Source organism: Clytia hemisphaerica, unplaced genomic scaffold, assembly GCF_902728285.1.
Source record: "Clytia hemisphaerica strain Z4C2 unplaced genomic scaffold, Clytia hemisphaerica genome assembly, whole genome shotgun sequence".
Lineage (NCBI taxonomy): Eukaryota > Metazoa > Cnidaria > Hydrozoa > Leptothecata > Clytiidae > Clytia > Clytia hemisphaerica.
In genome coordinates this window covers 514,219-536,479 of record NW_027103268.1, presented here as the reverse complement: position 1 = coordinate 536,479, position 22,261 = coordinate 514,219, and the positions used below count along the sequence as shown (strand labels likewise).

Genomic DNA, 22,261 nt, shown 5'->3' with positions numbered 1-22,261 from the left:
ATGATTACAAAGTTTCCTTATCCATTTTCCTAGGAAATATTTTTTCTCGAAAATTGTTGCTTATATTAGATGAATCTTTCTATGTTTGGCTTATCGCGGAGATTCAATCGAGCACAAAGTAACTTCTTATCTCTTTTCATGAAATATTAGGTTCCAAAACACCTAAATTATTGATCTTGAACATCTGGGTCAGCTTCATGCAGTGACCTTGGGATTTTTTCAGAAAAAATTATTAATTTTCAAAGTTTCTTTCTTTTTCTGACATAAGTTTTATTTAGTTAGTTATACTTCTCGAAGACTCATTTACTGCTTGTTGATGTTGATATCAAGTTGTAAGAAAAATTCTTTAATTGGGGAGCGTAAATAAAAATTTTCTTTCATTTTTCTAACTAAAATGGTGAATTTGAAGACAATATTATTGTTGATAGCAATAACACAACCCACCGAAGCACTTCATTGCAACGTATCACATTCGCCAACTACTCGTACTAAGAAATGTCTCCCAGGTTCGTCTATCACTTTTCGAAAGAGAAAACTTCCATTTATAGTTTATCTTAATGCATCAATTTTTCCCTTTACACCCGGCCTTGACTGCGTTATTGAAGTGTTGAAGTAGAGTCTTCTTTTCTTAGTCTCTAGTCTCAACATTCCAATTCAGCTGATTCGATGAAAAACATTTTAAGATAGTGATTCCATTTAACCAATCAGGGCTTAGTATATGATACTTTTTCTTTTCTATCCAGGTATCACGAAATGTTCCGTTCAAATCAGTGAGTACGCACTCTTTCGGAAATGCTTACCTAAGAACGAGGAGCACTTATGCGGGAAGAGCACGGAGAGCGGTGTGTCGGTGTGCTGTTGTACGGACAATTTTTGCAACAATGATGCGCTCGCCGTGAAATGCTCAGCAGTATCAATGACCGCTAATCTACTGGTGATATTTGTCACGGTTGCTTTTATTTTCATAAAACTCTTGTAGCAGTATTTATGCAAATTTTAGTACTGGGAATAAAGAATTTAACGAGTGTTCCAAAATGATGTTTCTACGTATTACGAGAATAACTAGGCTACGTTCTATCTTCCTTCGTTTCCAGCATAAAACTCTTCGGGATATGAGCACTGCTCTTGTTTTCAATATTGAAATTCTTCAGATACATTGCATGCGCACTGAGGTTTTAATAAAACAATAGAGAGTTTTGAAAACTGAAAAGTGAAATTGTTATAAATCTGTAATTTTAACCATCAGAAAGAAGAAAGGCTAACTAAAAATTTTAGCTACAATCTTGGTTAAAATATTTTGGGAATTTTGGTTAATTCCTCGTTTTTAGCAATTTAAAGTTCGGACAGAAAAGTTGCTTTTTGGCAAATTGATGAATTTATTCGATTTTTTCAATTCGGGAGGGGTTTTGGACTTCCAGGCTAAATTCTGAGCCCTATTGGACCAAAAGTGAACTTAATTTGAATTTTCTGTGAAACTTTTGAATGTGTGGAGCAAATCTTACTCTCGGGTACCTAATAGCCGGGGGGGGGGGTTGGAAAAAATCTCAAAACTTAATAAGCGGGGGGGTTGGAATAAAAATGTCCTGGGTGGAAAATTTTTGAAAAGGAGGCTAATACAGCTGAATTAGGACAAAAAAGGGAACTTTCAAAAAAATTTTCCCAAAAATTAATAAGTGGGGGGGGGGGGGGGGGGTTGGAAAAGATGTCCTGGGGTGGAAAAATTAATTAGCGGGGGGGGGGGGCGGCTATTAAGTACCCGAGAGTATGTTATTCTTTCCTCCTTCGAATGGCAAAAAGATTGGATTTATAAAATTTTTAGTTTTCTCACCTCACTTAAAACTACACTTTTTTTGAAACACCCGGTAGAATATTTCGGTTTTCAGGTATTTTATCAGTTTTTTCTGTACACTTTTTGCACGTCCGATACAATATGTGGAACCGCTGATTTTACTGTTTACCTATGTAGCTCATTCATTCGAGGTTTAATCATCGATGTTTCTTTTAAGTGTGTTGCTTTTTTCTTTCCATTTCTTCAAGTTTTCGTCTGAAGTCTCCTCGATCTTCGTGCATTCGTCGTTTCATGGGGGGGGGGTATGGTTGGCGGAGGAGCGAAATCGGCCTTTCTTTGAATGGAGTGGCGGAATTTGGCGAAAATTTAGACGGAATTACGGAAATTGGGTTTTCCGACGGAGACGGAAAATCAGACAATTTTAAATGGGGAAAAAGGGAATTGGCAAAAAATATTCAAAATTCGCGGAATTTTTATCAAAAATCTAGAATTTCAAAGGAATTTTTGGTGGCGGAATTTTGGTTCATTTTTAGACGGCTTTTCATGGCTTCATAAACCTCAATTGAAACATTTTTTTCCTGAATCTGAATCTTGGGTAGGATATCAACATCTACATCATCCTCTCTCTTAAAGTCTCAATGAAAAAAGGAAGGGAAGAGATTTGTCCACTCGGTTAGCCTGGGAATGCAAGCTCAAAAGTTTGGCGAGTTACCTGTGCCAAACGCTAAGCAAGCAACAAAAATATAAAAAAACTAGACCGTGAACAAAGTTAAATCCTTGGATTCCCAGGCTAGCTCTCGGTTAACTTATCACAACTTGATCCATCAAAGCCATTTTCTCTTCATTTTTGTTTTCATCGAGTCGTTCTTTATTTCTAGCATGGAGGTATAAAGAAACAGGAGAAGTATGCTATTGTAACCATGCTCGCCCTACGATTAAAAAAATTACGAGGTATGCATGCTCATAATCTCATATATCGTGCATTTTTAATGAGCTCTTTTGTTGATAGGTGAAATCTTATTGGCTAACTTAAGTGTTGGAAATAAGATGAGACGAGATTCATTGTTTCTGACATTGGTGTAAGAAAATATTTGGATTAAAAAAAGACCTGTAAACTTGGCAATCCTTCATCAAATGATTTTTCGATCAATGTTTTATTTGAGGTGAACTCTTTTGCTTGATACTTTCCTCCAAAATTCTCCAGGTCCTCCAGCGACTTTTTGTCCACAAATTGGGTCTGAAATTGTGTTAGCCTGGGTATCCAGACTCAAAATTTCAGAAAAAAACACTCTTACCTCAACATACAAAGTTTCTAAAATTATAGAGTCTGGTGCAACTAAAAAAGTCTGATACAGTTTTGAATGACACAGTCTGTGAGTGAACCCTTGTTGACAGAATCTCAAAACTTTGGAAACCCAGGCAGACACACATAATTACTTACCATAAAACCTCTTTTACAAACTCAAAAGCCTTTCAAAACTAATTCAAACCACATCCAAACGTCAGCCACATTCATAAAGGCTCCTTTCCATCAGCCATTTTGTTTCAAAATGAACCTGTGTTTTCATTTTCATTTGTTTATGTTTTTTTGCCATGTCAGCTTTTTCCATAAATTATGCGCGCGCATCGAGAAATATCGAAAAGCCCGCGAAAATTCTGCTCAGTGACTGGGCGCGTACTGACCAATTAGAGACACTCGCATATGCAGGGACAGATATCCCTGCCAGACGAGTTACTTGAACCAGACCGTAAACCTGAGACAAGATTATAAAAAACTAGACGGTGAAAAAGTTTACGGTCTGGATATCCAGGCTAAAATTGTGTGTGCTTATAAAGAACTTTTTATTTTCTGGCTGGAGAAAATATATTTTCAGAAAAAAATTTAATGGATGACAAAATTTAACGCAAACTTATTTCGTGGAGCTAAATTTTATTTTATTCTCGTATATTAGAAGGCTAGAAACCCTCTATGCTGGTAGTAAGAATATTCAGAGCAAACTTGAGTTCTACTAAAAAGTCGTATTTCATCGGGCGAGCCTAGAATTTCTATTTAATTTATTACATAAAAGAAATCAAAAGACTTTAACGACCAATTACCGACAAATTCATCTCCTGTCTTTCTTTATACCTATTCTCTCTCAAAGCCTTGGTGATGGCTTCAACAGCTTGTTTTCGTTTATTGACGTCATCCAGACCTGGAGTATCCACAAACTTCTTTCTTGTCCAGTTGGTACGTCATCCCTGATGCAATTGTCTGCACACAGACTAGTCTAGCAAGCTAGACGACTAATTTATACATAGTAGAAATAAACAAAAAGTAATGAAGAACTAGTCGACCTTGTGCACTATCCAAACAAAAGAAAAGTGTCAATATTGCAATTATAACTTTTTGCTCTTCTGAAAAAAAAATATGTGTGGATTTGGTATTGAAAGTTTTTCTGATTTCAGATAAATTGTTTTCTCGCTACGCCTGTATAGCCCTGTATCTATTGAACAATCCAGTGTTATACACATCTACACGCACGACTCCAGTCTACACACAGACCGTATCTACGGCTAATTTCAAAATTCATTGCCGTAGAGGGTCTGTTGTCATTGTCTTTTCTCATTTGAGATTTTTCAAACCAACCACTGCGATGGAGTGTTAGTGAGAGAGGGGAGAAGGCGAGAGAAGTGTTGCTATTTAATTTATAAATCATACTTCATCGAAGACGTCTTCGTACGGGCATTTTTTTTTTATAAAACAGACAAATGCGCGCAGAGTGTACTACACTCTGGTACAGAGTACTGATGCAATAGCTACACCGGATTTGAATCTCTGGCTTTCAAGCTTTCCATTTTCCATCAAGTTTCTTGATAATATAACACAATTCAATAGTGTGTTTCTACCACTACCTAGGTTGCAAATCAAAAGGACACATTCTTTGTCTACAAAAGAAAATTCGAATTTGAAGCTGAATGTTTTACTGTAACGTCTTTTATTCATTGAGCTTTATTGCTCAATGTACATTTATTTTAAAGAGTTGATGTAGAGCCTGGGATTACATAGGCAAGTTAAGGGTTCGAGTATGAGCGGTCGGAAAATTTCACCTTTTTGCCCATTAAAATATCGAAATTTGGGAAAACTAAGGACTAGTCCAAAGGATATTAAAACATGCGTAAAAAACACGGCAGACTCACAGAAGAAGATCATGAAAATTGAATTTATAAGATAATGTGCTCGCTATGAAACACTTGTGTAAAAATAAAACTTTATTTGAGCAGGGAAAAATCTCACGAACTTACAGCACACAGAGACAAACAACTATCAGCAGAAAATATTCTGAGAAAAGTTTTCGAAGTTTCATGTTTCAATATTTCTACCAGCGTTTCACTTGCAGAGTTTGGTACAGGCTGAAGTATTCCAAGAAATTGGTTAATCTGAAATCGACACCCATTTTTTGCTGTTATAAAAAGACAAAACAAAAGCGATATAATACATGTTCATAGATGTTGTGTTCATGTATAAGGTGAAGAGTGCTTTGAAAAAACTCGAAAGTGATAGTAGTTACTACACGTAAGCGAGTAAAGTAGTGTTTTTCAATTAATAATGGCAATCTCTAAGAAAGTGGGTAAGTTTGTTGGAGTATATAAACTTTTATATAAAAGGGCGTGGCCTCGATGCTAATTAGGGAAATTCCCTTTTTTAGGATTCAAAACACAAAAATTGCAAAGTTTGGCAAAGTTTGGCTAGTTCTCAGATCCCTCGTTGAATTTGGATCAATTTCTAAACACCTCATCTTATGACCGGGGAATTTCCCTAATTAGCATCGAGGCCACGCCCTTTTTGTCAATGAATTTTGTCCACAATTATAATCATTGACATGTCCGGTCATAAGATCAGGTGTTTAGAAATTGATCCAAATTCAACGAGAGGACTGAGAACTAGCCAAACTTTGCAATTTTCGTGTTTTGAATCCTAAAAAAGGGAATTTCCCTAATTAGCATCGAGGCCACGCCCTTTTTGTCAATAAATTTTGTCCACGATTAATCATTGACATATCCGGTCATAAGATCAGGTGTTTAGAAATTGATTCAAATTCAACGAGGGGACTGAGAACTAGCCAGACTTTGCCAAACTTTGCAATTTTTGTGTTTTGAATCCTAAATAAGGGAATTTCCCTAATTAGCATCGAGGCCACGCCCTTTTTGTCAATAAATTTTGTCCACAATTAATCATTGACATGTCCGGTCATAAGATCAGGTGTTTAGAAATTGATCCAAATTCAACGAGGGATCTGAGAACTAGCCAAACTTTGCCAAACTTTTCAATTTTCGTGTTTTGAGTCCTAAATAAGGGAATTTCCCTAATTAGCATCGAGGCCACGCCCTTTTTGTCAATAAATTTTGTCCACGATTAATCATTGACATGTCCGGTCATGGTAAGATCAGGTGTTTAGGAATTGATTTAACCTCAACGAGGGGACTGAGAACTAGCCAAAGTATGCAATGGGCTGGAAATTTGAATCCTAAAAAGAGGAATTTCCCTAATTAGCGTCAAGGCCACGCCCATTTTTATATCAATTTTTGTCAAGAACTGCTCTATGTTATGTAATCTTTCAAGATCTTTTGGTTTGAAGTCAATATCTTTTTTCAATTTTTTTTTACAAAGCTTTTTAGGGGCTTTTTACGAATCCTGAATCCGAATCCGAATCCTTGAATCCCAATCCTACAATCCAGCGAATCTACCCTTCTTTTCTTGAGGAAATATGTTCTAAAGATGGTCAATTCTTTCAAACAGAAGATGAGATTGAATTCTCAATGAATCATTTTCTAAGGTCTAAGATTTATAACAGTTGACACAGGGACAATTAATGTTTCCTTTTTTTTTGGAATCAGCAAAGTTCAAAGTATACTCGTGTTACATACATTATGTCCCTAAATGCAATAAATTCGGCGCAAAAAAAAACTGAGGGACTGCATGACGTCATAAAACTTAAAACCTTAAAGGTTTTGTTTTGAAGTACAATTCAACATTTTTTTAAAAGATCCAGTAGATTTTTTATGAGGCTCACATTTGTTCTTATCCTGTTCTGAGGTATTCAAGGATTTATACCTAATTTTTACAAATTTGACCCCTAAATTGCTTGAAATTGAGTAATTTCAGGCTCAGCATCGTTCTTAAACAGTTCTTATTTTTGAGCAATTTTTAGCCTCATTGTTCTTATAAAAGGAAAAAGTGTGTAAATATGAAATTTGGTCCTTTGACAGGTATTCGGGATCCCTAATTTTCGAAAAAAAATGACGAAGACAGCAGAAATCGAACATTTTGCTAAAATTTCTTGAAAGAATGCAAGAAAATAATTAACAGTGATTTTTGAATTTCTACATCCTAATACGCTTTTTTTGAAATGTAAATGACCAAAGACCCTCAGCTTTCTGCGCCAAACTTATGTTCTTTTTGGGATATGTGATAAGTAAACCAAAGTAAAAAGTTTTTCATCCTTTTTTGAGAATTCCCTCTTAAAAATCATAGCGTATGAAATATTTTTACAGCAGTAGCCAACTTATGAACATTAAATTGTTGAGATACGAAAAAAGTAAGAGTTAGTACACTTGTGAAATACTTCAATTGCGACCCATACAACTTGTTTTAGTCAGTTTTTTTTCAACCTTATTCTTCATCACTTTGTTCAGTTTTTCCATTTAATTGTTCGTCACAACATTCTATATTAACTGTTCTCCTTTTTTCCTTGCTAGTTTTCATCGGAAATCCAGGCGTTGGAAAAAGCACTTTGCTAAATTGTTTACTGGGGCGGAGCGCATTCAAGAGTGGCGTTAACATCGCCACTGGAATTTCATACCAATTGCAAACAGAAGCTGATGAAGTGAGGGGCGTCACTTTTTGTGACACGCCCGGTCTAAAAGATGTGGCAATGCGAAACAAAGCAGCTATTGCAATCACCGAGGCGTTGAAACAAGGTGGAGAGTTTCTCGTTACGTTTACCATCACTTTGGAAGCCGGAAGAGTCAAACCAGAAGATATTTCCACCATCGAAGCGGTTGTCAAGGCAGCCCCTGAAATTAGGGACTTTGGTTTAGTGATCAATAAACTGTCGAAGAATCTTTACAATCGTCTCTCATCGAACGCTTCTCAAAAAGAAAGTGTCATCAAAGAGGTCACAAAATCCTTGACATGCAATCAACCCTCTGTTCTCCTTCTACAAAACAACGATAATCTTGAAGGTGAAGAAAACGCTCACACCAATTTACCATCTTTGTCTGATTTTGTGTTCCGTACCATGAAATCTATCGTTATTCACACAAACAATGTGCAAGATGTGAACGCTGGTCAACAATACAATGTCGCTTATCAAAGGGAAATGGCAGCTAAAATGAAGGCTGAAAAACAAGAAACCGAGCGCCTTAGAAAAGAGAGAGAAGAGGAGGCTAGGAGACAGGCTAGACAGCGTCAAGAAGCGGAGGATAGAAGGAGACGACAAGAGGCTGAACGACAACAACGCGAATGGGAATATGAACAACAACGGAGGAGGGAGCGTGAACGAGAACAAGAAAGATTACAACGTGAAAGAGAGGCTAGGCAAGCAGCAGAACAAAGAAGGCGTCAAGAGGAGATAGAAAGAGAAAAAGTGAGACAACGACAGGAAGAAGAAAGGCGTCAACGCCAACTAACATACCAACGCCAGCAAGCAGCCGCCCGCGCACGTGATGACGGCTGTATTATATTGTAGTATGAAATAAGAATAAATCTTTTTTGTTAAAAAGACTTTTTGTCACCCATATACTTGTATACACCTTATTTACTCAAGGTAAGATGGAACATTTAATGTTCAAGCCCAAAATTGAATGACTTTTAGCCAAATCCGAGAAAATAGCGAGTTTATGTATCTACCCTTTGAGAACGAAGTCTGAACAACTCGCAGTTGTGTCCCACACGATCGAGGATGGTAAAAGCACTGATTCTTCTCCTGAACAGGATTTTGAAAAAACGTTTCCGCTGCAGAAACCAGTGTATATAAACTGGCTAATTTCATTCAAGGTGAAGACAAACAGTAGAATTGTAAGAAAATAATAATATAAGTGTTTTGTACAGTTCTTAATGAATTTCATTTCATTTTCATAGAAAACAAAAAATAAAAGTGACAAAGAAAAAAAAGATCGAATAAACAATAAAATGGAGAAGAATGGAAACAATCACAGCGAAACAAGAAGAAATCCATCAGGTATATAAATCAATTGTTTATTCATTTTCCTTTATAAACTAGAAAATAAGCCCTAAGACTAAGAATATGAATTCGTTCTTCGTACATCATACTCCCGAGCTTATTCGGTATTTGTAGCGGCCGTAGCATGAAGGTAAGCTACGGTGGGCAAGGTTGTGGGTTCAATCCTCAACCGGTCATATCAAGACCTTAAAATGCTACTTGGTGCCTCTCTACTTGATACTCAGAAATTAAAAAAAAGGGTCAAGGGTGAGAGGAGAAATCTAGGGAAAGGAGAGGCGACAACAAGAGACAAGGGAGCCTACGGGTCACCCTCCACTGCAAAACTTACTTACTAGTAGCTAACAGCTGCAATTCAGTATAAATTCTGTTTTTATAATGAACACGTTTGAAAGAACAAAATTCAGTGCTTCGGACTATTTCCCCAAAACCTTCTTCAACACAAAGGTAATAAATCTGGAGCCATTAGACCTGCAAACACTCTTAAGCAATGCCTTTTCTTTAGGGAATGGTGCCACAAACAGAGAATATGTCTTATTTGCTGGTAACCCGGGGAGTGGCAAAAGCACAATCTTGAACTGCTTGATGGCATCAAGAAGTCCAGACCCTCTTCATGAAAGCCAGAGATTCAAGTCCGGTGTAGCTATTGCATCAGGGATGACGTACCAACTGGACAAGAAAGAAGTTTGTGGAGTTACTTACATGGATACTCCAGGTCTGGATGACGTCAATAAACGAAAACAAGCTGCTGAAGCCATCACCAAGGCTTTGAGAGAGAATGGAAAATATCAAGTCATTTTTGTGGTCACTTTGGAAGCTGGTCGAGTGAAACCGGCAGATGTGGCAACCATTCAATTGATCCTTGAAAGTGCAAAAGAGATAACTCATTATGGTGTCATTTTCAACAAGCTGAGCAAGCCAGTAATGAAAAAGCTGACGGCCAAAGACGGCAAGATGGCGCTGATCACTCAAGTATCTATTCAACCAGAAAAGGGAAAACCGAAGCCGCTACCATTTCCTTTGTTTTTGAAGAAAGATGGTGAACTTGAAGATGAGGATGATGCAGTTGCTGAATTCCCTGAACTGGATACTTTCTTCGGTGGGTTGCCTTACATTGACATCAAGAAAGAGAACGTCCATGACATCCCAACTGAAAGTTTTGAAGCTATGAAAAACAAGCTTGAAGATGCGCTTGACCACATGAAGAAAGATCGAGAGTCCATGAAACGACAAATGGACGAAGATCGAAAAAACTTCAGACGAACACTTGAAGAAATGAATAGAAAAGAGCAAATGGAGAGAGAGAGATTCGAAAAGGAGCGGGAAAGATCGGAGAAGAATCATGACAGTCAAATGGATATGATGAAAACACAAATTAAAGAAACAAAAGAACAAGCAGCCAAGAGTGAGGTAGCATCGCAGAAAAGCCATGAAGCTCAGATGAAGAAAGATCAACTTGATCATGCGTTGGCAATGAAACAATTGGACCAGGCACATCAAAGAAGAATGAAACAAATCGATAACAACAAAAGAAGAGGATTCTTCAGCTTTCTATTTGGCTGATATTTCTTTCACATTCCTGTGGACTAACAAGAAAAACTATTTTACAGTTTATATTTACTTCATACGAATACCATTTTCTTACAATAAAATGTCAAAAGTATACTCACCATTGATTTCTAAAGCCCTAAGGGCTAGATGGCGTGCTTCGGCTAAAAAGTGTGCCGTGGTTAGGTAGAAAATCCTACCTAGGTCACGTGACATTACATGAGAATTTCAGCGCTTGACCAATCAGAAGCTTCGCAGGTTTTCGAAAACAATAGTAACAATATTTTTTCCGATAATCATTTTTTTTAGCCTGCGATGGCTTAAAGCACGGCAACTAGCTCTTCGGGGCTTCGGATATTTTTATTCCCATTGTTGAAAACACAACTCAAAAATATCATCAATGTTTTTTAAAAAGAGTCAGTGATTGTTATGGGAAAAGTCCTCCAGAGAACCCGGGGCACTCATATGATCTGGCCTACGTCATGTGCCGCGCTTAAGGGTGTGTTTTTCAGCATCCCAAAATGCACTGTAAGGATGTGTTTATGTGAGATTGCAATGCAAAGGTCGAATTTTAAAACAAATTCAAAATAATTGATAAAAAGAAAGGTTTTTACTTCTCTCTAAATAGTAACCTGCATACTGATACATGGTTATATTTGCTCTTCATCTTTGATTCTTTCTACAGCGATTAGATTGACACATGCGCGATAAAATTTCTATTATTGGTCTTCAGATGTTGATATATTCTTTGAAAACTCAACCTCTCCTCTGATACTCAGGGTACATGTTCATCAGTTATATTTAAAATTTCTGATCCTCATGGATGAAAAACATGAGACGCTCCTAGCATACGAAATTTTGTTAACTCTCTTTTTTTAGTGCGCAAAATAAGTAGAGCTGAAAATACTCTTATAATGATAGGATATTAAGCAGATATTCGACAAGAAAAATCGGATATCGAAAATTATTCAGTCGAGCTTGATGATATTCGACGAAGCGAAGCTGAGTCGAATATCATTAAAGCGAGACTGAATAATTTCGATATCCGATTTTTCACGTTGAATATATGGTTTATCGTTCACCAATTAGCATGAAAGCATTCTAATTTTCCCTATTGCGTATTGCATTCAGTCTTTCTCTTTTTTTATGACATTTTCGAACGTTTTACTATCTTATTTAAGGATGTCAATTTCTTGTTTTTTTTTCTTTAATTACAAAACGTTCGAATTTCCTTTCTGTTTTGTTAAAAAGAACGGCATACAGGGAAACTGGGAGCCGGGAGGCGGGAGGCTGAACCGGGAGCCGGGAGTCGGGAGGCTGAAATCGAAAGTGGGAGGCGGGAGGCGGGAGGCTGAAAACGAAAGTGGGAGGCGGGAGGCTGAAATTGAAAGTGGGAGGCGGGAGGCTGAAAACGAAAGCTGGGAGGCGGGAGGTGGGAGTCGGGAGGCTGAAATCGAAGGTGATATAGGCTGAAAACGAATAGACGAAAGGCCGAAAGCGAGAACCAAGTTGCAAAGATAAACAAATCTTGTGAAGATAAACAAAGACAACGGTTTAAAAAGCACTCTCACGAGTTCCGTATCGTTTGTTAGTATACGCTTTTTCAATTATAATAAGAATCCTTACGGAGCCTGGAGTATGTAATTGATCTAAACAGTTAGCCTAGCCCATGAGGTCCAAGGTCAGTTCACCCGTATATGCAGTAGTGTTTTTTATAAGGATTTTTGAATTACGCAGATTTGCATCGGCTCGATAGTACATAGCTAGCGTGCCGGACTCAGAATCATTGACAAGAGACTTTGGTAGTTCAAGCCGGGGTCAAATTTTCAGTTTTGAAAAAAAAATTCTAAGTCGCAAGGTGTTCTAATCATTTAAAGTCTGTCTCGAAATAATTTGCAGCTGGAGACAAAAATGGCTGTAACTTTTGATAGAATTCGAATCAAGTTGCGATTAAGTGCTTGTTAAAAAGATATTCGTGAGTGGAATATTATCAAGTAAAGAAATTGAGAAAAAAAAGGAAAATGAAAATGAAAAATGAAGAAGAAAAAAATCAACTTTTTGTAGAAATGTGGTATAATTACCATTTTCACAGGAGTGATTCTTCAATCTTAGATCATCATCACCGTCAAAAAAATTTTCAAAAATATTCATTCAATCAAAAGATATCAAACAAAGTTTATTGCTGGTTGACTCTATAAAATAGTAAAAACTGGTAAAAAACGACAAAAAAACAGCCTTTTGTCGATCAACCAGCAATAAACTTTGTTTGATATCTTTCGATTGAATGAATATTTTTGAAAAGTTTTTTCACATTGATGATGATCTAAGATTGAAGAGTAACTCCTGTGAAAATGGTAATTATACCACATTTCTACAAAAAGTTGATTTTTTTCTTCTTCATTTTTCATTTTCATATTCCTTTTTTTTCTCAATTTTTTTACTTGATAATATCCCACTCACGAATATCTTTTTAACGAGCACAAAATCGCAACTTGATTCGAATTCTATCAAAGGTTACAGCCATTTTTTTCTCCAGCTGCAAATTATTTCGAGACAGACTTTAGCTACATTTCACTCTTGGTGTTTTCAAGTTAGTCTTTAATTATTGGAAATATGAACTAAAAAGGAAAATACTTTCATTTGTCTTTTTTTCTACGCTCAATGTCAATTTTCAGGATAGGACTCGAGGTTTGTTTACATCAGAGGAAACCCCGTTCTATTTAATTGTTAAAAAAATTTTCCCTATTGCGTATTGCATTCAGTCTTTCTCTCTTTTTATGACATTTTCGAACGTTTCTTTTTATCTGTTTTTGTATATGTGACATTTAAATAATTATTAGATCAAAAATGCTCGCTTTTACAGAAGAGATATTTTGCTATCGGATATCTAAAAATATTCGACAGTGCGTTTTGCCTAGAGGTGGACGATAACAGGAGATATTCTACCAATCTGAAAGAAAAAAATCAAGAACCTTGGGACCCAAACATATAAAAAGGCTGTAAGTTTTGATAGAATTCGAATCAGATAGCGGTTTTGTGCTCGTTAAAAAGATAATCCGGAGTGGAATATTATCATTAAAAAAAAATAATTAAAATATGGAATAACGAAGATGATTAATGAGAATGACGTGAAAAAAAATTCAAAAAAAATTCATTCAGTCCTGTGACTTAAAAAAGGGCTCTTTTTTTGTTTTTTTGATGGTTTTTGCAGGCAATCAATGACAAACTTTGGACAATATCTTTCGATAGAATAAATTTCTTTGAAATCATAATGATGTTCTAAGATCAAAGAATCACTCGTGCAGACTCGTGTGAATGATCTCCAAGTTATCCATAAATTGGCAGAAAATCTTTGGTCTAATCTGGATCTACCAAGCGCCTGGAGAAACTCGAGATGGAAAACGCTTTGGAAAGGGAAAGGTTCCAAATCCGACCCAACCAAATATCTGGGAATAAGCATTGGCTCGACTGTATGTAAATTGATGATAAATATCATACTGGATCGAATCAGACCGTGGTATGAGGCACAAATCACAGATGAACAAAACGGATTTAGAAAAAACAGAGGTACAACAGACGGAATTTTCACTATCAAAAGAACACAACAAATATCCAATCGAAAAGCGCAACCACTCTACTTACTGTTTGTTGATTTAACGGCTGCATTTGACCATATACCCAGAGACTGGCTATTTCAATCAATCACAATTCACTTTCCTGATAATGCTGACCTAAAACTATTCGATATCTTAGAGAAGTTATACAGTCAAATATCCTTGACCTTCTATGAAGCAAACACTTCATTCTATGTATCATCAGGTGTTCGTCAAGGAGGACCTGACAACCTCTACATTGACTAGGTCATGCGAATTTTTATTAAAAGATGTAACTTTACTGACGAGGTTAGTTTCTTTAAACATAAGTATCGAATCAATCCAAGATCGATCTCTAGAGCAGAACGACTTCGAATGCGAAATGAGAACGAGAAGCTATCAGGTGAATCATCATTCCCATGGTGTGGGTACGCAGACGACCTGATACTTTTCTTGACTGATCTTTCATCTCTACAATCAGCGTCAATACTGCTAGACAACATATTCGTTAAATTTGGTCTTCGAATCAACGAAACCAAAACCGAGACGATGATTCTCAATCACTGCTACCTCGAGACAAACTATCCTGATGGCATCATTGATATTCGCAATGTCCCGTTGAAAAATTCAGGCCAGTTCAAATATCTTGGTTCGCACATCTCTCCAAATGCGCCTAATACCGTAGACATTGAAATCAACTATCGCATTCAGATGGCACTTGGAAAATTCGCAAGTATGACAAACCTCCTTCAGAATCATGGAATTTATCTATCTACAAGAGTTAAATTTTTTAACTCCTTTGTGAAAAGTAGACTAACGTACTCTTGTCAGAATTGGAATTTGACCGCAGCGCAATTTGATAAGCTTGATTCAACGTACAGAAGTCTACTTCGCAAAATGATACGACGTGGTTTCAGTCGAGTCGATACTGAAGAAGGAGACTTTCGATTAAAAATTAATAACGCTAAGCTCCATTCTATTTGCCATACTGAAGAGCTCAGTAGTTTCATTGGAAAACAGCAAAAGATGTCGTTCGAATGTCTGTAGATCGTGGTATTAAACAGTTAATGTTTAATTCCGATAAATATCATAGAATCGGATGAACAACTCCCTCTCTTCTAGACCAGGTGTTGTCAGATAACAATTTAACTGTCGACATATTTATAAATACTTGAATATGAAATAGTGATTTTTACCTAACAATTTTTGATGATTAAAGTTTGACTTAGGTCCCATTTACTAGTTATAGTTTATATGATAAAATAATATATATAAAAGAATTACCAAACTGTAAAATAAAAGATATCAGCAAAATTTGAAAAGTGCTGGAGGAATGTACTGGTTAATTTGGTCAAAAGAAAATGATCAAGGCAGTGACTTGACAATTACTTTGTGTTATGAATCTATATTTACGAATTTCAATAAATAAATCTACATAAAAATTTCTAATATATAATGGACGAAAAAATAAAAAAAACGTTTTAGACGCACCTTGTACACGCGGGAGGGTGAGTCTGTATTTTATTTATTGGCGCCAACTTCCTTCATAATTTGGTGCAAAATCTCCATACCATGCAACTCACGTAATCGCTCCAAATATCTGTGAATACAAAAAAAAACTTTAAAGTTTGATGGACTGTTTCCATCTAATCGGAGAGCTTCAAAAGTTCATCCGTCCAACGCCAGACTTTATAAATCAGAAAGAAACTTTTCAAGTAAATTTCTAATCATTTGAGTCAAAACAAAAAAAAACAACAGGTTTTTCGCTCCAACCAATAGCGCAATCACTGCCAAGTATTGAGAACCCTTACCTATGATCTGCGGTTCCAAATTTTCCAATGGTAACAGCACAATTATATCGAACTTGCTTGGGAAAGGTTTCGTCCCGTACGATGTTTAGTAGGCAGCCCACTAAATCGTAATCGGCTAAGTATTCTACAATGGTATCTAAATCAAAGAAAATTTGATCATTATGTTTCGCCAGAGCCAGCAGGTCTATTGGAGGAATCGAGGGCTGATTAATTAACAAATCAGTCACAAATTCTCGTGAAAGACACACTGAAAATCATGAACTATCGAGGTAGAAAAAGCATCAACGACAGAAAGAAGATTTGCTATTATGAAAACCCAATTGCAGAGGATGAGAGAAATCTAGGAAAAAGAAAGTTTAAGACACAGCATTTGTATTACTTATTGTTAGCCCTAGTAAAAAGAACTCACTTATTTTGGTGAAAGAGTTCAAGCATTGCGGGATATTACCAACGATTGTTGAATTCTTCGACGTCAATAAATCCAGCAACAATGGAATGGCTAAAGGAGGAAATAGAAATTCTCGATTTCCTTAAAACGTAAGTGGTTCTTCTACATATACTGTGTATAATAAACGTTGTTAGTTTGAGTTTAACGCAAAATTTGCTCAGTGTAATTATAACCTCCAAACTAAAGAAATATTAATTAAGAATTTTGGACGTGCATGTGTAAGGGAAGAGGTTTTCACTATTCTCACCATTATCCGTTAGTGGATAATCATTTTATTTAGTCGAGAAAGAGAGAGAGAAATGGGTACCTTTTTCACTGTGCAACAGCAGTGAAACATTATTGTTTTGATTGGCAAAGATGGCTAAACACCTGATGATATGCTTCACTATTTCTTCTCGTCCCTTGTGCTTCTAAAAATAAGATGTGTATAAAAATTATTCGGGAACAAACTGGCGTCAAAAACCTGCTCATGTCATTTACCGACTGGATTTTGCTTCTTTTTTCGAGAATGCAATGTATTCAATCAATGGTACAAGACCGTACAAAATCGTATCAATCTCCAAACTTACCTTAAAAACCTTGATGATGTGATTGGGCAATTTCTTTTCGATGGCTATTTTAACCAAGTCGGTGTTGTCCTTCATAAGGTAACTCCAAATGCACATACATCGCTGAAAACAAAAAAATTAAACGAACTAAATTTCAATTTTTTTTCTTCTAAATAGTTTTGTTAAGGTGATCAACTAAAAATTACTGAAAAACAGGAATTTTTTGACAACTTTCTCTCTACCTGAGTGCTCGCATTGATCAGAGATAGGGTCGAAGGTAAGTGTTGAGTATTTTAGGAACGAAAGTGGATTGTTCTGGATTGAGACATCAAAACATACCAGAAAAATTATATTAAAAAAAAAATAAAAAAATTGGCAGTTTGGGCATATTAATACATCGCTCTTGAAGGAGGAAAACTATAACTACAATTCATGCCTCGTTCTAAAGATAATCTTAAGTGGATCATTTTAAGACTTCAAAACCTTTCAAATTTCGAGAATGAAGACGAAAAAGGAAGATGGCAAAAATTTGACCAAAAATTTCGAATTTTTACTTTTCTGAAGCTTTGACCTTCGCTGATTTCAAGTATTATGTTTTCAGATTTTTTAAATCTCTCTTGGAGCGAAAGTCACAACATGTGTCCATGTTGCCGATTTTTGGCCATTTTTTAGCCTTTTTTGGAGAGAGTGTGCAAACTACCATTTTTTTTGGAACAGACTTTTGGTTTTTACTGACCTCGCATTTCATGACGTCTGATGACAAAAGAAGTTGTGACAGATCGAGAAATAATTGGTAATCATTCTAAAAGAAAGGGAGAGTATATCTGTAAAAAATTATCAAGCGTATAAAACCAACTTTGGTGTCTCAACCTTGCTGACGGCTTAATTTGAGATTATTGTTATAGCTGGAAAGATTTCATCGTCTTAATGTTAAACATGTTTTTATGAACGTTCTTGGTTTGTGGAGACCCTCACTTCACAGACCTTGGGTAGATGAAATCCGTTGATTGACAAGTTAACAAACATTCCCAGGGTAGTGTCGACGATCTTTTGTTTGGTGACGTCATCTTTTTCACTGATGTATTTTGTCTGTTGAAAATAAAAATGAAGGGGATGTGCTTGGATGGTTATTGAGAGGGCAGTTTGAAAGGATCATCAGTATTCATATTTTCCCAAAAGGATGGGAAAGAGCAAATGTAATTATTTCCATAATATAATAATACAGGGTGTCCCTAATAAAAGTATCGAGTTTGAACATGCGATTGAGTAAAAAAGTTTGTGTGTGTTATCGCTAAAATATAAGAACGTTCTCCATCACATAGGCTCATTACAAAAGCTAGTTACAACGTATAAATTAATCAATAGCCCTTTTTACTATTCCCCTGTTGCATAAATGTACGTCTTTAAAAATCAAAATTAATAAAGATTCAAATTTTCTTCGTTGCATTTGTAAACAGGCAGAGTATGTTTTTATTGTTACGTAATGACAAAGAAAAAAGAGGGAGAGCTTAAAATACAATTTTGTGAATACACACTTAAAACTTTCTACTCAATCGCATGTTCAAACTCGATACTTTTATTAGGGACACCCTGTATATTGGGATTGGATGGAATATTTAGCATAGGAATTCTAGTTTATATCCCTAAGACTATCTGGAAACAAATTCTCTAGCAACGATTTGAAGATATTTATCTTGAACAAGACAATTCACTTACATACTTCGAAAAATTTATCGAGAAGATTTAGCACGTCAGGCATCATTCATAATTGGAAAAGTTTTCGCGTATTTTGATGGAATTCAATTTCAAAAATCAGCAAGACGATTTCTCCGAAATTAAAATTATCAGCTTTTATGAACGAAATTTATCATGTTGTTATTACTGTGTTTCATGGTAAAATTGAAATTTGTCAATTGGGAAAAACTTCCGAAAATGGGTAAATTTCTACTAATTATACCGAGAAGAAAGTCTTTTGAGGAGAAGCAGACGGAAGCTCGTTGTTTTTAGATAAAATAGAATTTAAACAGCAAAAGTTTTGTATTTTTGAGATTATTTGAGATGTTAAAAATATCTAAGTAAAAATACAAAAACTTTTAGTTAACAATGGTATCGATAGAATTTGCCAAGGACACCATCAACGAGAATGTCTTCTTCAACGAAATCATTTGCTCGACGTTTTCCATTTGTTTTGATAACACCAGATTCTTCAACAAGATATCCAGATAGTTTTTGTTGATATTTTCGAATCTCTCTCAATTCACCAATGATGGATCGACGTTCTTTTGAAGCATGGTGTTTAGTCATTCGTCGTTGATGGTCGTTCAATTTCACATTACGGACCTTGTGTAAGCAACCATTCGACTTTCCACCAGAGTTGGAATATTTTGTGTCGTCAAAGATGGACATTTCATTGAACAAGAAAGATAACCGATCGATATCTGAAGATGGTTTTTGGTAACCATTGATTTCGTCTTGGTTCATTTGGTCAATGGAATCCAACAAATGACATTCGAGTGTTGTGGACGTTTTGGTGAACGATCTCAATGACCATTGTTCTGCTTGATGTTGTTGAGAATGAAGATTTGTGTTTCTTTTCATTGGAGATAATTTGAAGTAAGGTTGTTTTGGCGATGCACAAGAATTCTGTCCTACATTTTGAGGAGCAGAATGTATTTTCCTTGCAATAAAATTATCCCCGAAAGAGTTGGGTTTGTTTTGGTCTTCTAATTCTTCATTCCACATTGCAGTAAACAAATGATGGCGAGCACTTCGTTGTCTTCTTCTCATCGGTTTCATGTCACCCGATTTTGATCCGATCGGGGAATTTAATAAATCTGGCATATTTCGAATGCCTTCTGCAAGCATTAACGGCTTGCTAAATTCCATTTTTTACAATAAATACAACTATATATCACTTTTTTCACTGAAAATCGTTTTTTTCTCTCGAAAAACGACTTGCTTCTTCTTTTTGAAAAAGCGAGAAGAGGCGAACTCAAAAAAATTAAATCTGACGTCAAATATTTATACCTTTCAAACAATCAAAAATTATGACGTCAATTCAAAGAAAAATTTTTCGATCGAAGAAACTCCCCAAAGTGCTCAAGTGCTTAAAATATTTTAAGTTTGAAATATTTGATTTTACTATCAGGTTGTTTTTTTTATTTTGGCTACCTATGAGCTTTTAAATCCATTTTCCAAAAAGTATAAAAGCACAGAAGCGTCAAATTTGCGCCGATGAGCTCAAGATTCCGCCTATGGCTCAAGATGAATTTTGTCTAATGGATGACTGGATTCCTTCATTCCAATGTTTACCCTATTGACCCCAAGATTTTTTGTATCGATTCTTGTATCCCCAGGGGGGGGGTTAGAATCTACCACCCTCGATTATTTTTGATCTACAAGAGGTATGGTCATGAAATTTGGTACGGATGTTCTTCATCATAAAACAAATTTCAAGGAAGAAAAAAATTTAATGATGTCATTCAAAAAGCGATGACGTCATCACAAACTTCCCACATTTCGGAAAAAAACCCAAATATATGGTTTACAAAAATGTCTGTCGCAGTCGAACCAATAAAGATATTTAGATTCTGTTTGAAGAATCTGAAAGATAAAAGGCTGCCTTTCAACATAATTGATGGTTTTGCATTTTCCATGAATATTTTTTACTTAAAATCTATGCTGAAGATTAGTAGAATTTTCAGAATTTGATGACGTCATCAATATTTCTAAATATTTCTAAATTTTTTTCTTAATTTTCAAATTCACATTGTAAATGCCTATCACGTGTCAAAATTTGAAAATGATTGAATAAATAGTTCAGAAGTTATAAGCAATTTTAACTGGGTTTTATGTCATGTTTCACAAAAAAGTCATAAAACCTGATCTGGACAACCTGCGACCCTAAAATTTTGCACAAATTCTCTTAATAAGATTTTGTTAAAAGTCAGAAAATTTCAAGTCGTTTAAAAGATTTTTATCCGAAATATACACAAAAGAACTCCAGCATGGTAGATTCTACCCCCCCCTGGGGCTAATAGAGTTATTCAATAACTTATTACTTATTAAAAGCTTTTGACTGAAAATTTCGCCGGAAAAGTGTGGCCTTTCACAATAATTGATAATTGCAAAGTATATGAAACATTTCTTTCTGCATTCCGTGTGTTTAGACAAAGCAATCAAGGGATTTTAGATAGTTCAATCTTTTGCAAACAATTTATAAAAATTGGAAACAAAAAGGTTTGTAACCCATTAAAACTTTTTTTGTAAAAGAGTAAGAAAGTAATATAACATTATATTAATGTCTTTTTAAGGTTCATAACGTCATCTTTGTAATTACTCTAGGAATTTGAGAAAAAAAATCTCATTTGCTCAAAGTTGGGGAGGCTAAAGTCTCCCCAGTCTCCCCACTTCCGCCGGGCCTGGATAGGTAACTTAAAAAAAACAAACAAGTTTTTAATGTTGAGACTTACCATCAGCGATATGGAAGGCCTCCACAATTGTTCACTTTTGAAACGATTTCGAATGGCAGGTGTGAGAAAGAGGTTGGATACAGTCGTGATACTGGTGTTCATTACGGAAAGAAAGTTCAACGAAACTTGTTGCTGGCTCTCGAACGGTAAGCACAACAGCTCCTATGGTAAAGAGAACATACTTTCTTTAATGTTATGAACATTTCACAAGTTTGAAAAAAAAAATATTCATGCAGTCAATATGTTTATTGGCCCAGCGCTAGCGAGTGGGCCTTTAAAGAGAGTGTCACTATTTTTTTTCCGTGTTTCCTTCTGTGTGTCCGTTTTGGTAGAAACGGCGCTTTATACCAGTAACACACTTTTTGCCGTCTGGAGAGGGAAAAGCTTGCGAAAGTCGGGTACTGGCTAAAAAAAATATATTTTCTGATTTCGCGCTCCTTAAACAACAAACGTTTTCAAAACAAAACAGATACAAGATGGCGGTTGAAGCGAGGAGATTGATTTCATGTGTTGATTCTTACTTTCTTGAACATTTTCTTTGCTTTAGTGGTCAAGAGACTTTCAAACCAAAGAAACTTTGTAGTGATTTTTTTTTGTAAACTTTTTCAACATTCTGTCATATGTTATAGTTTTCATAAAGCTTTCTGAGTGAAAATTCTATACCTTAAATCAATTTCTGACTTTCACTTTTAGTTTCTTGTTTTCAAAAAGACTTGATTCTGGAATTTGCTGATGAACACTAAAATGGAGTTCATGTGTAAATTATAGCAAGATTGGAACTTTTTCAATCATACTACGTGTGAAAATGGTTATTTCTAGATCTGTCTCG

General features: G+C 35.7%; 3 protein-coding genes and 1 long non-coding RNA gene across 4 annotated transcripts in view; 3 read left to right on the top strand and 1 right to left on the bottom strand.

Moving 5' to 3' along the window:
- The first annotated feature begins 107 nt into the window (after nucleotides 1-107).
- LOC136801287 (uncharacterized) lies at nucleotides 108-1,035 on the top strand. Its single transcript, XR_010845831.1, has 2 exons — nucleotides 108-506; nucleotides 744-1,035. It is a non-coding gene; the product is annotated as an uncharacterized lncRNA (long non-coding RNA).
- Nucleotides 1,036-5,108: 4,073 nt separating this feature from the next.
- LOC136801269 (histone-lysine N-methyltransferase, H3 lysine-79 specific-like) lies at nucleotides 5,109-8,569 on the top strand. The gene is made up of 2 exons (XM_067057899.1): nucleotides 5,109-5,400; nucleotides 7,529-8,569. The coding sequence occupies exons 1-2, from the start codon at nucleotides 5,379-5,381 to the stop codon at nucleotides 8,518-8,520; spliced, it is 1,014 nt and encodes a 337-aa protein (XP_066914000.1). The 5' UTR covers nucleotides 5,109-5,378; the 3' UTR covers nucleotides 8,521-8,569.
- Nucleotides 8,570-8,915: 346 nt separating this feature from the next.
- Nucleotides 8,916-10,677, top strand: LOC136801257 (mRNA export factor GLE1-like). Its single transcript, XM_067057890.1, has 2 exons — nucleotides 8,916-9,012; nucleotides 9,518-10,677. Exons 1-2 carry the CDS (start codon nucleotides 8,964-8,966, stop codon nucleotides 10,573-10,575), a joined length of 1,107 nt encoding a protein of 368 aa, XP_066913991.1. The 5' UTR covers nucleotides 8,916-8,963; the 3' UTR covers nucleotides 10,576-10,677.
- A 4,861-nt stretch (nucleotides 10,678-15,538) lies between these two features.
- Nucleotides 15,539-22,261, bottom strand: part of LOC136801327 (tetratricopeptide repeat protein 12-like) — a 28,242-nt gene continuing 21,519 nt past the window's right edge. The window contains exons 15-22 of the mRNA XM_067057973.1: nucleotides 21,433-21,594; nucleotides 17,945-18,049; nucleotides 17,697-17,762; nucleotides 16,982-17,083; nucleotides 16,720-16,822; nucleotides 16,374-16,463; nucleotides 15,965-16,100; nucleotides 15,539-15,753 (exon numbers count right to left, since the gene is read on the bottom strand). Of these exons, the coding sequence (XP_066914074.1) occupies nucleotides 15,675-15,753; nucleotides 15,965-16,100; nucleotides 16,374-16,463; nucleotides 16,720-16,822; nucleotides 16,982-17,083; nucleotides 17,697-17,762; nucleotides 17,945-18,049; nucleotides 21,433-21,594 (843 nt within the window). The 3' untranslated portion in view covers nucleotides 15,539-15,674. The remainder of the gene's footprint in view (nucleotides 15,754-15,964; nucleotides 16,101-16,373; nucleotides 16,464-16,719; nucleotides 16,823-16,981; nucleotides 17,084-17,696; nucleotides 17,763-17,944; nucleotides 18,050-21,432; nucleotides 21,595-22,261) is intronic.

Bases quoted from the DNA above. Each gene is read 5' to 3' on its own strand.
- LOC136801269 (XM_067057899.1), top strand. From the start codon at position 5,379: ATGGCAATCTCTAAGAAAGTGG. The intron at 5,401-7,528 runs GTAAGTTTGTTG...TTTCCTTGCTAG, and splicing joins GGCAATCTCTAAGAAAGTGG to TTTTCATCGGAAATCCAGGC.
- LOC136801257 (XM_067057890.1), top strand. From the start codon at position 8,964: ATGGAGAAGAATGGAAACAATCACAGCGAAACAAGAAGAAATCCATCA. The intron at 9,013-9,517 runs GTATATAAATCA...CCTTTTCTTTAG, and splicing joins AACAAGAAGAAATCCATCAG to GGAATGGTGCCACAAACAGA.